Source organism: Procambarus clarkii, chromosome 10 (assembly GCF_040958095.1).
Source record: "Procambarus clarkii isolate CNS0578487 chromosome 10, FALCON_Pclarkii_2.0, whole genome shotgun sequence".
Lineage (NCBI taxonomy): Eukaryota > Metazoa > Arthropoda > Malacostraca > Decapoda > Cambaridae > Procambarus > Procambarus clarkii.
Window position 1 is genome coordinate 28025937 of NC_091159.1, and position 12807 is coordinate 28038743.

General features: G+C 37.3%; 1 protein-coding gene across 4 annotated transcripts in view; it reads right to left on the reverse strand.

Annotated features, from left to right (window-relative positions):
- Positions 1 to 6453: 6453 nt before the first annotated feature.
- The window catches only part of LOC123745870 (prostaglandin reductase 1), a 40989-nt gene continuing 34635 nt past the window's right edge, over positions 6454 to 12807 (reverse strand). For 3 of the 4 annotated variants that reach the window (XM_045726967.2, XM_045726984.2, XM_045726976.2), the window contains exon 9: positions 8829 to 11303. In XM_045726967.2, the coding sequence (XP_045582923.2) occupies positions 11193 to 11303 (111 nt within the window). In that variant the 3' untranslated portion in view covers positions 8829 to 11192. Of the gene's footprint in view, positions 8623 to 8828; positions 11304 to 12807 lie in introns of those variants that run through there. The other variant, XM_069321796.1, reaches the window with a different exon arrangement.

Below are 12807 nucleotides of genomic sequence, written 5' to 3' on the forward strand. Positions count from 1 at the left end.
TATATATATGTCGTACCTAGTAGCCAGAACTCACTTTTTGGCCTACTATTCAAGGTCCGATTTGCCTAATAAGCCAAGTTTTCCTGAATTAATATATTTTTTCTAATTTTTTTCTTATGAAATGATAAAGCTACCCATTTCATTATGTATGAGGTCAATTTTTTTTTATTGGAGTTAAAATTAACGTAGATATATGACCGAACCTAACCAACCCTACCTAACCTAACCTAACCTATCTTTATAGGTTAGGTTAGGTTAGGTAGCCGAAAACGTTAGGTTAGGTTAGGTTAGGTAGGTTAGGTTATATATATAATATATATATATATTATAACATATTGCTTAAAAACTTTTTATTGCAGTTTATGAACTAAAATTGAAGGTTGCCATTTGTAGTTAACAGATCTTGAGTGGATCTGATCGTGAGTTACAAGTGTGCAATTCCTACATTCACATCTGCAAAAGTATGTCCAAGTCACTGTGCCCATCCAATTTATTTTTTTCCAAACACTAAGGCGCATTATATGCTCATATTTATATCTAACCAAAATGTAGCAAGGAATCAACTCTCCAAAAGCTAACAGTAGTATTAAATTTCAACTTTGCTATTACAGTATTTGTCACCAATGCCCCCAACTATTCTACCCAATTTGGCGCACTTTTTTCACCCCTTCCCCTGCTTAGTAGTGGTACCTCCGCTCAGCTCCCACGTCCACCACTTGGAGGTTTTTACCCTCCACTCAGTATGCTACTCCCCCACTTATTACTCCTAGCATACCTATCCCCTTGCAAGGCTCTTACTGCTTATATTCAATACTCTTACTCCACATTTACAACTGCCAACAATCAAATACTTAGATATCTAGTCCTCATTTGTGGTAAAATGTAGTTTAAAAAAAAAGTACTGTCCCTTAAGTATTGTTTTCATCACATACAACTGTGTGCAGCCTCTGTTGTGAGCCTCAACATCCGCCCACCAATGTTAGGAACAAGAAGGTAATCATCAGTGGGATGTCACACTCTGGGTCCCACCGGAAAAAAATATTATGTAAAATTTGATTCATGTAAATGTAATAAATAATGAATTTGTAGATGATAGCCAACGACAAATTAAGCTTTCACCATCACTAGGAATTTGCCCACACTCTTGTTCCTTCCCCCAATCTTACCTTTTAAGTCAAAGTAACTTCATGTTCCATTATTAATGTAATGTAAACAGGAAGAATATTATAGTACACATGTTTTGATGAGTATCAAATTAAACTGAAGTTTATGACTAAGAAATTAGGAATAATTTGACAGCTCAGCCAGGGCTCATGGGGTAACTACAGTATGCTGATGTATATCTAATAAATTTAGACCTGATATATGTTTTAATCATCCAAATAGGTGTTACATATATATAATATATAATTACAAGTGCATCACTGTAGAGCGCAAAGGCGCCGTTTGCTCCAATTTTAAAGGATAATGTTATTTTTCCAGCCAAACTTCTGATGTGAACTTTACGTACTATTTTCCAAGGTTATTCGAATATCATGGATCAGCTACATCAAATTGAAGGCTTTTAGTTTTGTTTTGAGAAATCTTGGAAGTTCTAAGTAAATTATAATAAGCACTATAAATTATTACATATAATAATGGTGTGTTCGCCAATCAATATTATATACAATAGTGTATGCTTTGAAAATCGAAAGAGAATGAATTGTGGGAACGTCTACAGAAAACGATGTTATTTTGAAATGTCTATAGGGTAAACTACTGCAAACAGGATAGATATATACAAATACAATTTTTTATTCAGGAAATGTACATATATACAAGGTAATATACAAAAGTTGATGGACTCATAGATAGAGCTAGTACATACAATGCCTAAAGCCACTATTACGCAAAGCGTTTCGGGCAGGAAAAACACTAAGACTAAAACTTAATACTAATTGTGTACTAACCTTTGTGTACTTAGGCTCTGCCTTTCCTTTCAAAAGGTTTTGACTTTAGTTAAAAAAAAAATAATAATATTGTCATCTTTATTATTGTCTTTTTTCTTTTTACTCCCATGTTCCATAGTACACTGGCTTTGCCTGTGTCCTCTAGTATAAACTTCATTATCCAGTGTTCCTGAGTGTATCTCTATTTAAACTACCTCAGTTTGTTTTAGTGTAACTTTAGTATTCAACTATAGTGTACTTATAAAAGTATAGTAAGCAAGCTTTTCATTTTATAGATTTCATAATTGTTTTTTGACTTTTTTGGTCATCTATTGTTATTAATTATTCAAGTTCATTTTTTACATTCCTAGTTCCCATTAAGTTTTTTTTACTTAAAATTACCATTAAGTTTATATTACTTTAGAATTTTTATTCTACTTTTTTCTTTGTTTTCTATTTTGTAATTTGCCATTCTTGCCTTGTTTTCCTGCAAACAGCCTTTTTATGCAGACAAGTATAGACCCAGAACTAAACCTCTTATCCACTATCTGTGACAATCATCACTTCAATGATCAAAATTGCAGATATTTTACAGCACATGATGTAAACAATGTATTAACAGATAATCACAATATCTCTGTAATCAACTTGAATGTTAGATCCCTAGGTAAACACTTCGATGATGTTAGTGCCTTGATTGAAACTATTGACAACAAATTCTCTTTTATTATACTCACTGAAACATGGTTGAAAGAGGATACTACTCAACTCTTTAACATGCCTAACTACTCGGCAATTCACAACTGTCGTCAAATTCAGAGAGGTGGTGGTACTGCTCTTTACTACCACCAAGAACTAACATGCTTAAAAATAATTAGAACTAGAGACTGCTGTGGGGAGTATATCTTCGCCAGTTTCAGAGTCAAGGGTGCCGAGTCTGTCCTGTCTGTGGGTGCAGTCTATAGAATTCCTAACACTGATGTGTCCGAATTCAATTCAAACTTTAGAAATCTAATACTAGATAACAGACTGAACAAAAACCATCTAATTATCGCAGGGGACTTTAATATTGACCTCTGCGAGCCTGAACACCCTACTGCTGTTAGCTTCCTCAACTGTATGAATTCCTGCTTCCTCATACCCTTAATCACTAGACCAACTAGAATCACTGATAGTACTGCTACGACTCTAGATCACATCTGGACCAACATAACCTCTCCGCTTACTTCAGGTATAATCACCGATAGCACTACAGACCATTACCCCACATTTCTCTTAACTAACATTATCAAACCACCTCTTGAGTCAAGGGAGTTAAGCTTTATGTTAATGTTAAATAATAAAATAATGTTAATGTTAGTTAATGCCCGAAACGCTTTGCGTAATAGTGGCTTTAGGCATTGTATGTACTAGCTCTACCTATAAGTCAACCAATCCTTGTATAAATTTATTGTATGTATGTACCTTACCTAAATAAAATTGTATTGTTGTTTAGGCTGCACAATGAAACTGATATAAACAATTTTATAACTGCTGCTAATAATGTCAACTGGGAGTCCGAGTTAGGTAACATAGGGGACATCAACCTAGCAGTGCAATCTTTTCTTCAAACAACTCTTAGCCTTTATAACACCCACTGTCCTATCCTTACAAAACAAGTCACAAACAAAAGGCTTAATAATCCTTGGCTTACAAAGGGAATACTTAAATCCATTAACAAAAAACATGACCTTGAGAAGTAGTATAGGTTAGGAACCGTCTCCAAAGAATTCTCAAAGAATTACTCGTTATTGCTATCTAAAATAATTAGACGAGCCAAAACTAAATACTATGAAGATAAATTTACCCAAATAAAGAGCAACATTAAAAAATCTTGGAGCACAATTTCACAAATATTGGGATCAAAGAAGATTTTAAATAACAAACCAACACTCCTGTCCAATAACGTTAGTCAGCTTTCAGCCTCTGATTCTGCTATTGAGTTCAATAGGTTCTTCTCTTCCATTGGGTCATCCCTTGCAAATGATATTCCATCTTCCAGTACTGATGTTAAGGACTATCTTACAGGTAACTATCCACAGTCTCTGTACCTAAAGCCTACTAATTCCACTGATGTCAATGAGATAATCCTTTCCCTTAAAACCAAGTCTAGTGCCCTCGAGGAGATACCAACTTTAATTTACAAAAAAGCCTCCAGATCTTTAGCCCCTGCTATTGCATTGCTCTTCAACAAGTCACTTGAACTCCAAACCTTTCCAGACATTCTAAAAAAAACAAGAGTAACCCCTGTCCACAAACGTGGTGATCTCACAGATGTTAACAACTACAGACCTATATCAATCCTGCCTAACTTGTCAAAAATATTTGAAAAACTAATCTACAAGCAGCTTTACTCTTTTCTAGCCAAACACAATATACTTAGCTCTTGTCAATATGGCTTCAGACCCAAAAAAGCACTAACGATACACTTATTAGTATGATTAACTTGATTCACGCAGCTCTTGATAAAAAGGAGTTCCCTGTTGGGTTATTGTGGACCTGCGTAAGGCTTTTGACACTGTCAACCACCAAAACCTTCTTCTTAAATTACATCATTATGGAGTCAGAGGACACTCCCTGCATTACCTCAAATCTTACCTTACTGACAGGCTCCAGTATGTTTCTGTGAATAATACAATTTCTCCCACCCTACCCATCAACACTGGTGTTCCTCAGGGCAGCATACTTGGCCCTCTCCTCTTTCTCATCTACATTAATGACCTTCCAAATGCCTCCCAACACCTCAAACCAATTCTATTTGCTGACGACACAACCTTCATTTACTCCAGTCCTGATCCCCTTGCTCTAAATGCCACTGTAAATACTGAGCTAAAGAAAGTCCATCTTTGGCTAACTGCCAACAAACTCACCCTTAACATTGACAAAACGTTCTATATTCTGTTTGGCAATAAATCCTCTAATCAAATAAATCTCAAAATAAACAATACCCAAATTTGTAACAAATTAGATGGCAAATTCCTTGGCGTTCTCATCGACCACAAGCTGAATTTTCAGGGACACATTCTAAATATATCAAAAAAAGTTTAAAAAACTGTTGGCATTCTTTCTAAGATCAGATATTATGTATCCCGCCCTGCCCTGGTGACTCTATTACTCCCTCATCTATCCATATCTCAACTATGGTATTTGTGCTTGGGGTTCTACTACCCAAAATCATTTACGTCCTCTAATTACTCAACACAAAGCTGCTATTAGGACAATATCAAACTCTAGCCCCAGACATAACTCGGTACCCCTACTCAAATCTCTGAATATGTTAGATATTAAGTCACTGCACATTCTCTCATGTGTATTATACATACAGTATATAAAACGCTGAACTGTAATGCCAATCCTGACCTCAAAAGATTCATTGAAGGTTGTAACAGAACCCATGAGCACCACACCAGAAATAAATACAGTTTTGATATTCCTAGAGTACGACTTAACCAAACTAGAAATGCTCTTCAAATCAAGGGACACAGAATGTGGAATGATCTTCCCAACCATGTTAAAGACAGTACCTCTCTCAACCAGTTTAAGTTAAAAACGAAGCACTACCTAATAAATTCCCTGTAACCTACCTTACCCCTCTGTTGTCAACCCATGTATGTTTTTTTTTTTTTTTTCCAAAACAATGCTGTTTGAATGTAATTTTCTGTAATAATTTGTAATTGTATTTGTGCTGCTTTTTCAGCCATGTTCCCCCCTCTTTTACCTCTATTCTTATTTGTTCTCAACACATTTTATTCTTTTTACCCATTAGTATTAAGCTTTAGTCATTAATGTTTTTCCTGCCCGAAACGCTTTGCGTAATAGTGGCTTTAGGCATTGTATGTACTAGCTCTATTAATCCAACAAACTTTGTAAAATCTCTTTATGTATGTACCTTACCTAAATAAACATTTATTTATTTATTTATATATTCATCCTATGGGCGGTAGTGGACTGTATACCAATCATGTAGGTGGTGGTGGTCCCAATATCCATCCTGTTGGTAATAGTGGACCGCATCCTCATTCTGTTGGTGGTAGTGGACCCCATACCCAACCTACAACTGGTAGAGGACCCCATATACATTCTACGGGTGTTAGTGGACCTCATACACATCGTGTGACTAGTTGTGAAGCCTATATTCATGCTGTGAGCAGTAGTGGATCATATACTCATCCTGTGGGCGGTAGTGGATCATATACTCGTCCTGTGGGCGGTATAGGACCCAATACCCATCCTGTGGATGATAGATCAATCCCGTATGCTGTAGTGGAGCCCATACTAATCCTGTGGGCAGTAGTGGACCCCATACTCATCCTGTGGGCAGTAGTGGACCCAATACCCATCCTGTGGATGATAGTCCAATCCCGTGGGCAGTAGTGGACCCTATACTCAGCCTTTGGGCGGTAGTGGACCATATGCCAATCCTGTGGACGGTAGTGGACCCTATACCCATCCTATGAATTGATATGGCAAAAAACAAACTCCAAAATAACACACTGTTTTCAACCAACATGTCAGATCATTTATTTCTGTTCTCATATTGGCATCTTCAGTAATATTTAGCACCCTCTGATTATCCAGCACATTTGATGGTGCCTTCTTTGATAATTACTTACATGGTATACATTTTGATGATATAAATGCACTATTCACAGCACTTGGTACTAAATTATCGTTCCTTATTTTAACAGAAACGTGGCTAAGTAAAGATCATACTCAACTTTACAATTTAGCTGGTTATAAAGACATTCACAACTGTAGACCTAACAAAAAAGGTGGCGACATAGCTATATATTATCAAGATACTGTACCTTCATCTGCAAGTGTCATTAGCAATAGAGACAACTACTATGAATATACCTTTGCTCAATCAATTCTTGATTAAATCCTATAAACCCTCCTTGACTATTGGAGCTATCTATAGATTTCCCAATACAAACATAGCTGCATTCTCAGATAACCTAAGGAATCTTATCATAAACAACAACCTCAACAAAAATCATATTCTGGGAGGTGACTTTAATATTGACCTGTGTCAACAAAATACAGTAGCCCTCAAGTCAACTATTTCCTAAACAGCATGAACTCCTGTATGCTAATCCCCACAATCACCAGGCCCACCCGAATCACTCAAACATCCGCTACTACTTTAGATCATTTATGGACTAACATAACAGCTCCCCTTGCATCTGGTGTAATCACTGACAGAATAACTGACCACTATCCTACCTTCCTCATAGCAAACATGGACATAACACCACCAGCTAACAAGAAACTTACCTTTAGGTTGCACAGTGAAGCAGCAATAGGCAATCTCACAAATGCACCTCACAATATAAACTGGGAATATGAACTTAATACACAGGATATAAATTCATTAACCTTCTTCCTTTCCAAAATTCTAAGCCTTTACAACACTCATTGTCCTCTCCTCACCAAGTATATAACAGGCAAAAAGTTAAACAATCCCTGGCTCACAAATGGCATACTCAAAGCAATCAACAAGAAACATTAATATGAAAAAAAAACTTCAGATTGTCCTAGTTGCAAAGGAAGTAGTTAAGAGGCACTCATCAGTGCTCACCAGTATAATAAGAAAAGCAAAACTTTCCTATTATGAGAATAGAGTCAAAGAAGCAAACAGCAACATGAAAAGCACATGGAGAGCCATCTTTAACATTCTAAGACTTAAACAACATTCACATAACCAGATAAAAATCTCCAAGGATGGTTACACACCTGCAACAGATCTAGAAACGGCAACCAAATTTAATAGCTTCTTTTCATCTGTTGGTGCTAACCTTGTCAGAAAAATCCCACAAACTCAAGTCACATGTTACTATACATCTTTCAGACAGCTATCCAAACTCTACCCAAATTCCTTTGATTGTCAGAAACAACACTAGTGCCAATGCCATACTCCATTTTCCTCCCCAGCCTTTATCACATTCTTCTAATAACTCGACAGTATCGTCCATGGTAAGGAAGTTCCTTTTACTCTTGTCTCGTGTACCCCATACTACTATTGCCACACGAGATGTCTTCAACTCACTATTATATATTGGAAGAAAAGCTAGTGAAAATGTGAGTAACACAGGGTTTGTCTGCACTCACACAAAGATAATACACACACATTATGTGTGCCCTCACAGTAGGGGTGGATGCCTCGGAGAAAACATCACAAACTCGTACTGTACTGTTACTATCAGTTATACAAATAAGTTTTGTAGAACATTTCCAAATACACCACACTGCACTAGTACACTGAAAATACATTACACTGCACTTCCTCTCTCAATGGAAATGACAGGATAGACAGGGATGGATTATTTAAACATTTTGGGTGGTACACGCACAAGGAGACACAGGTGGAAGCAGAGTACCCAAATGAGTCACAGAGACATTAGAAAGAACTTCTTTAGTGTCAGAGTAGTTAGTAAATGGAATGCACTGGGAAGTGATGTGGCGGAGGCTGACTCCATACAGTTTCAAATGTAGATATGATGGAGCTCGAGAAGCTCAGGAATCTGTACGCCAGTGGATTGACGGTCGAGAGGGGCGGCCAAAGATCCAAAGCTCAACCCCCCGCAAGCATAACTAGGTGAGTACATGACCTCATTGAACAAGCCAGAGGCTTAGAGCCTGTACATGAATATCCCTGAAAAAAAAAAAAAAAATTGAACACCAACCAATTACATAACGATAGCACATACAATAGTTGAAAAGGGTCTTGGTTAACTCCATTACACCTGAAGAGCTGTAATATCAGCATTATTTTCATAAATACTACAATTGGCAAATTACAACAACAGTGGCTCAGATCAACACACAACAATACCTCTATCATGGGATTAAAATATAGCGTGCATATTCTTTTTATTATGGTATAGATTCCAAAATAAATAGCATACATTTTTATGAAAAACTTGAAGCCTAATTTTATCCAAAGCATTCAATATATGGATTTATTTAATACAAGTTCCACAATAATAAAGGGTTTTAATATACAGAACAGCCTCACAAAAACTATGCAACATTAAATTGATTTAAAATACATAAAATCACCTTATCACAACCTCCCATACAGTTTCCTCTTGTAACTGTGTACAGTACTTCACTGCTTACTTATTGTTATCGTTACTCGGCAATATACAATAACTATACAGTATATAAATATATTTACACCCTTGCTGCTTCTTAAACTCTTACATTACATATATTAATGCTTAGTATATCATCAATTCATGTAGGTGATGAATGATACCATCAGTTATAATCAAATTCTGTAACATGTATATTTTATATAAATCCCACATGTTAAAATACAGTACTTACATCTGTCATAAATACCAAAGTTAAAACTGCCTCTATTGAACCTATGATAAACACACACACTTATCTTATTCTTACTTCTGAAAATTACCGGTATCTGATTTCCTTTTGTAAATTAGCAAAAAACAATATTTAGTTGTCAATATTACCAGTATTATATTGTGTCTGTAATACAGTGTCTGTATATTTAAACTTATGACTATTATATTTGTCTTCATATGAAGTTATGTTGCAAAATTGAATATTATTTTAAAATGTTTACTATAATATTTTCTTCAATCAAATTATGTCCGATTCGCTAGTACTGTGGTTACTGGAAGTGAATCGCAATCGATTGGACCCAAGTTAGATTCCAATGCAGTGAAACATTTGAGTACATTTTCTTATACCTGATGCCTCTGTTCACCGAGCAGTAAATAGGTACCAGGGAGTTGTTCAACTGTTGTGTTGCATTCTGGGAAAAGATCAGTCATTGACCTCGGGGGACATCAACAAGCCTAACATGCTTCCTTTTCCCGCAACAGAAAACCCCTAACATCACTATTAAATTATCATTTGTATAAACCAGACCTTACTCTAACAGACAATGTTAACACTAAACAACATGTAATGTTATATACCTATATAATTGAAGTCTATAATGTTTTCATTAACTTAAATTCTGTAACCATTTCCAAAGTGTAATGTTGCTGTCATCGGTCCGACATACATCTATATACAACTTATTCTGACGGGGATGGGAAGGCTGTGTATACCCTGTATACAATATATACTTTAGGCTTGTATTGAGGTCACCCCAAGGTCAACTTACTGACCCTCCCCATGATGCAATCCCTCAACATGCTGACTAACTATAGGGTACCTATTTACTGCTAGGTGAACAGAGGCATCAGGTGAAAGGAAATCATTTTTGTTCCACTCGGGATTCGAGCCCGGGATCCCTGATTGCAAATCGAGAATGAACCCACTAGACCACTACGTATACAAAGGGCTTCGTATTAAATTTAGCAAGGCAATATTCTAATAATTTCAAAATTGTTGTAACCAAGTACTATTGTATGAGCTCGCTTATCCAGATTCCGCTAAACTGGATATTTGGGTTATCCGTTCAAAACACAGCTGGATAATTTTCGGGCAAAACTTCTCCATATCTGGACAGAAATCCGGATAACCGGAGATCGGGAAACGTAAATTTTCAATAATTACACATTTCAAAATCTACATAATCAAACAAGAAGACCAACTACAACAAGGTAAGCTTTAGTTTCTCATTTAAATTATATTTTTGATTTATAGTGTGTGTTTAAGTTCAAATTATGTTGGTTGGGGTACAAAAAATTTGGAATATGGTCATTTTTGGACTTCCCCCGTAAGAATTCTGCTTATCTGGATGGGGGTCCTTCCCATATAGTTCGGATAATCGAGCTTATACAGAATATATTTAGCATTAAAAAATACAAATTATAATTACATTAATCATACTAAATGATGCCAGTGTCTCGTGAAAGTCTACAGGAATTCTTTCTTGAGAGAATGAGTGTTAGTGGGTATGGCAAGATGTTGTGGAAGGGTGGGCATAGTGGGAAGAGTGGGCATAGTGGGTAGGGTGAGCATACAGTGGGTAGGGTATATTTAGTATATAGTGTATATTTGGGTGGGGTGTAGGGAAGGCTTGGAAAGTTGGCCTTGTTCTCACCTAGTTGTGCTTGAAGGGGTTGAGCTCTGGCTCTTTGGGCCTGCTTCTCAACTGTCAATCAACTTATTTTATTTTTTTATTTTTTTCAAACACACACACACACACACACAGCTGCTATGGGTTGCTACCTGGGATGAGATAATATGGGATAAAAATATGCCCACTTTACTCACAGACCAACACTGCAGTCCAGTAGGTCTTCATGCCTTTACTACAGCCTTTCCTATATTCTCACCATCAAAGAGGCCAATGAAGGCACCTGGCATCTTGTCAAATCCGTCATAAAGTGTCTCCCTGTACTTTATCTTACCCTGTAAAAAAGACAAAGAAAAAGTGGGGTGAAATGAAATGAAAAGCCCTTTCCCGAGGTCTACCTACGTAGCACTAGACTTATTAGCCAGCACTAGATTCTGAACAACTCCTGCACCAAGATGAAAATTACCCTTGCTCCATGCCTGGTTCCAGCTATAAATGAGGCAGGGAAAATGGTGGAAGGAACCTGTACAAATAGTAGCTAATACGCAATGAGCCAAATCAGGGCAGCCATACTCAAAACCCTCTTGAGAAAGTCTAGAATTTTCACCAGAAAAGTAACTATGATAACTAGACACCTCTTTCCACTCCAGCACAGCAGAATGAATGAATGAATGAAAAAAAAAATAAAAAGAACAGCGTTGAATGTAATGAAACACTATTTTCTGGGTGAGACCCGGAGGCTCCCCGGCATCCATCCCTCCCTCCCTCTGGTTGGCATTTTTTCATGTGTTTTTGACATCCAGCCTCTGAACTGGTGTGTGGGTAGCCAGCATGTGAGGTCTGGGGCTCCCCCTTCCCCCTCCTGGGGAGGAGGGAGCTGCAAAGATAGCAGTGTAGAACATGGTGACGTCATGCTTGTTTGCTTGTTTTCTTTGGGGAGTTCTGTCCACTCGTTTGAGTTTTAGTAGTAGTTACAACCAGAGTAGGAGTTTGTTTTGGGATGCTTAACTTTCTGGGTGCCTGACCCAGTCGATGGCTGACAAAGAATTCTCTAAATCTCATGTGCAATTCTATAGGCCATTGGTCCTCGTGCCTCTCTGAGGGGGCCAGGTTCTGGCTCGTGGTAGGCCTAAGAACTCCATTCACACTGACTGATGCCAAAGTCTAATAATTCCATGTCAGTCTGGATAAGCTCCGGGAAGCCGAAGGAGCTCCCACCAGAAAAAGTGTTATTTTTTTCAAAGGAAAACAAAAGGTTGTTTGCCAGCCAGGAGGAGGCAAGGACCAAATACTGCTACCAGAAAGCAGCAGAGAACCTAAACTCAGACTAAGAAGAGTCCTGATCAAATGCATATTTGCTGGTTCTTAGCAGGAATAAAAGCATATCATGTCTAGCGTGAGCAGACGACTGACGGAATTATACACGTATTGTAAAAACCTGCATAACAGGGAAGGATCTTTTTCCATCTCAAAGATAAGGGTGGATCTGAAGAGGTACTAAGGAGGAGGCTCAAATTGGGAGGGAAGGTAAAGAAATTCACCTAAGAGAAAGTTCTTATCTGGCTTTCCAGCTATTGTTCACTATAGGTTTTTAACACTTTTGCATTTTGGGCGAGCAAGCATTTCTCCTACCCTAGTGGTCTTGGACATTCCGCGGGAGCGTGCGGTAATACTGAAAAGTGTAGACTCTTCAACTTTGTAACCTTAATTCTCGTCCTAGGTTTTTCAATTTTGTATCAAAGTGTTCGCAATAGAATGCTCTACAGAACTCAAAGCAAATAAACTCAAAAAGCCTGGCTTACCACCCGCAGCAAACAGAGAAAGTGAGAGAAAGTTACC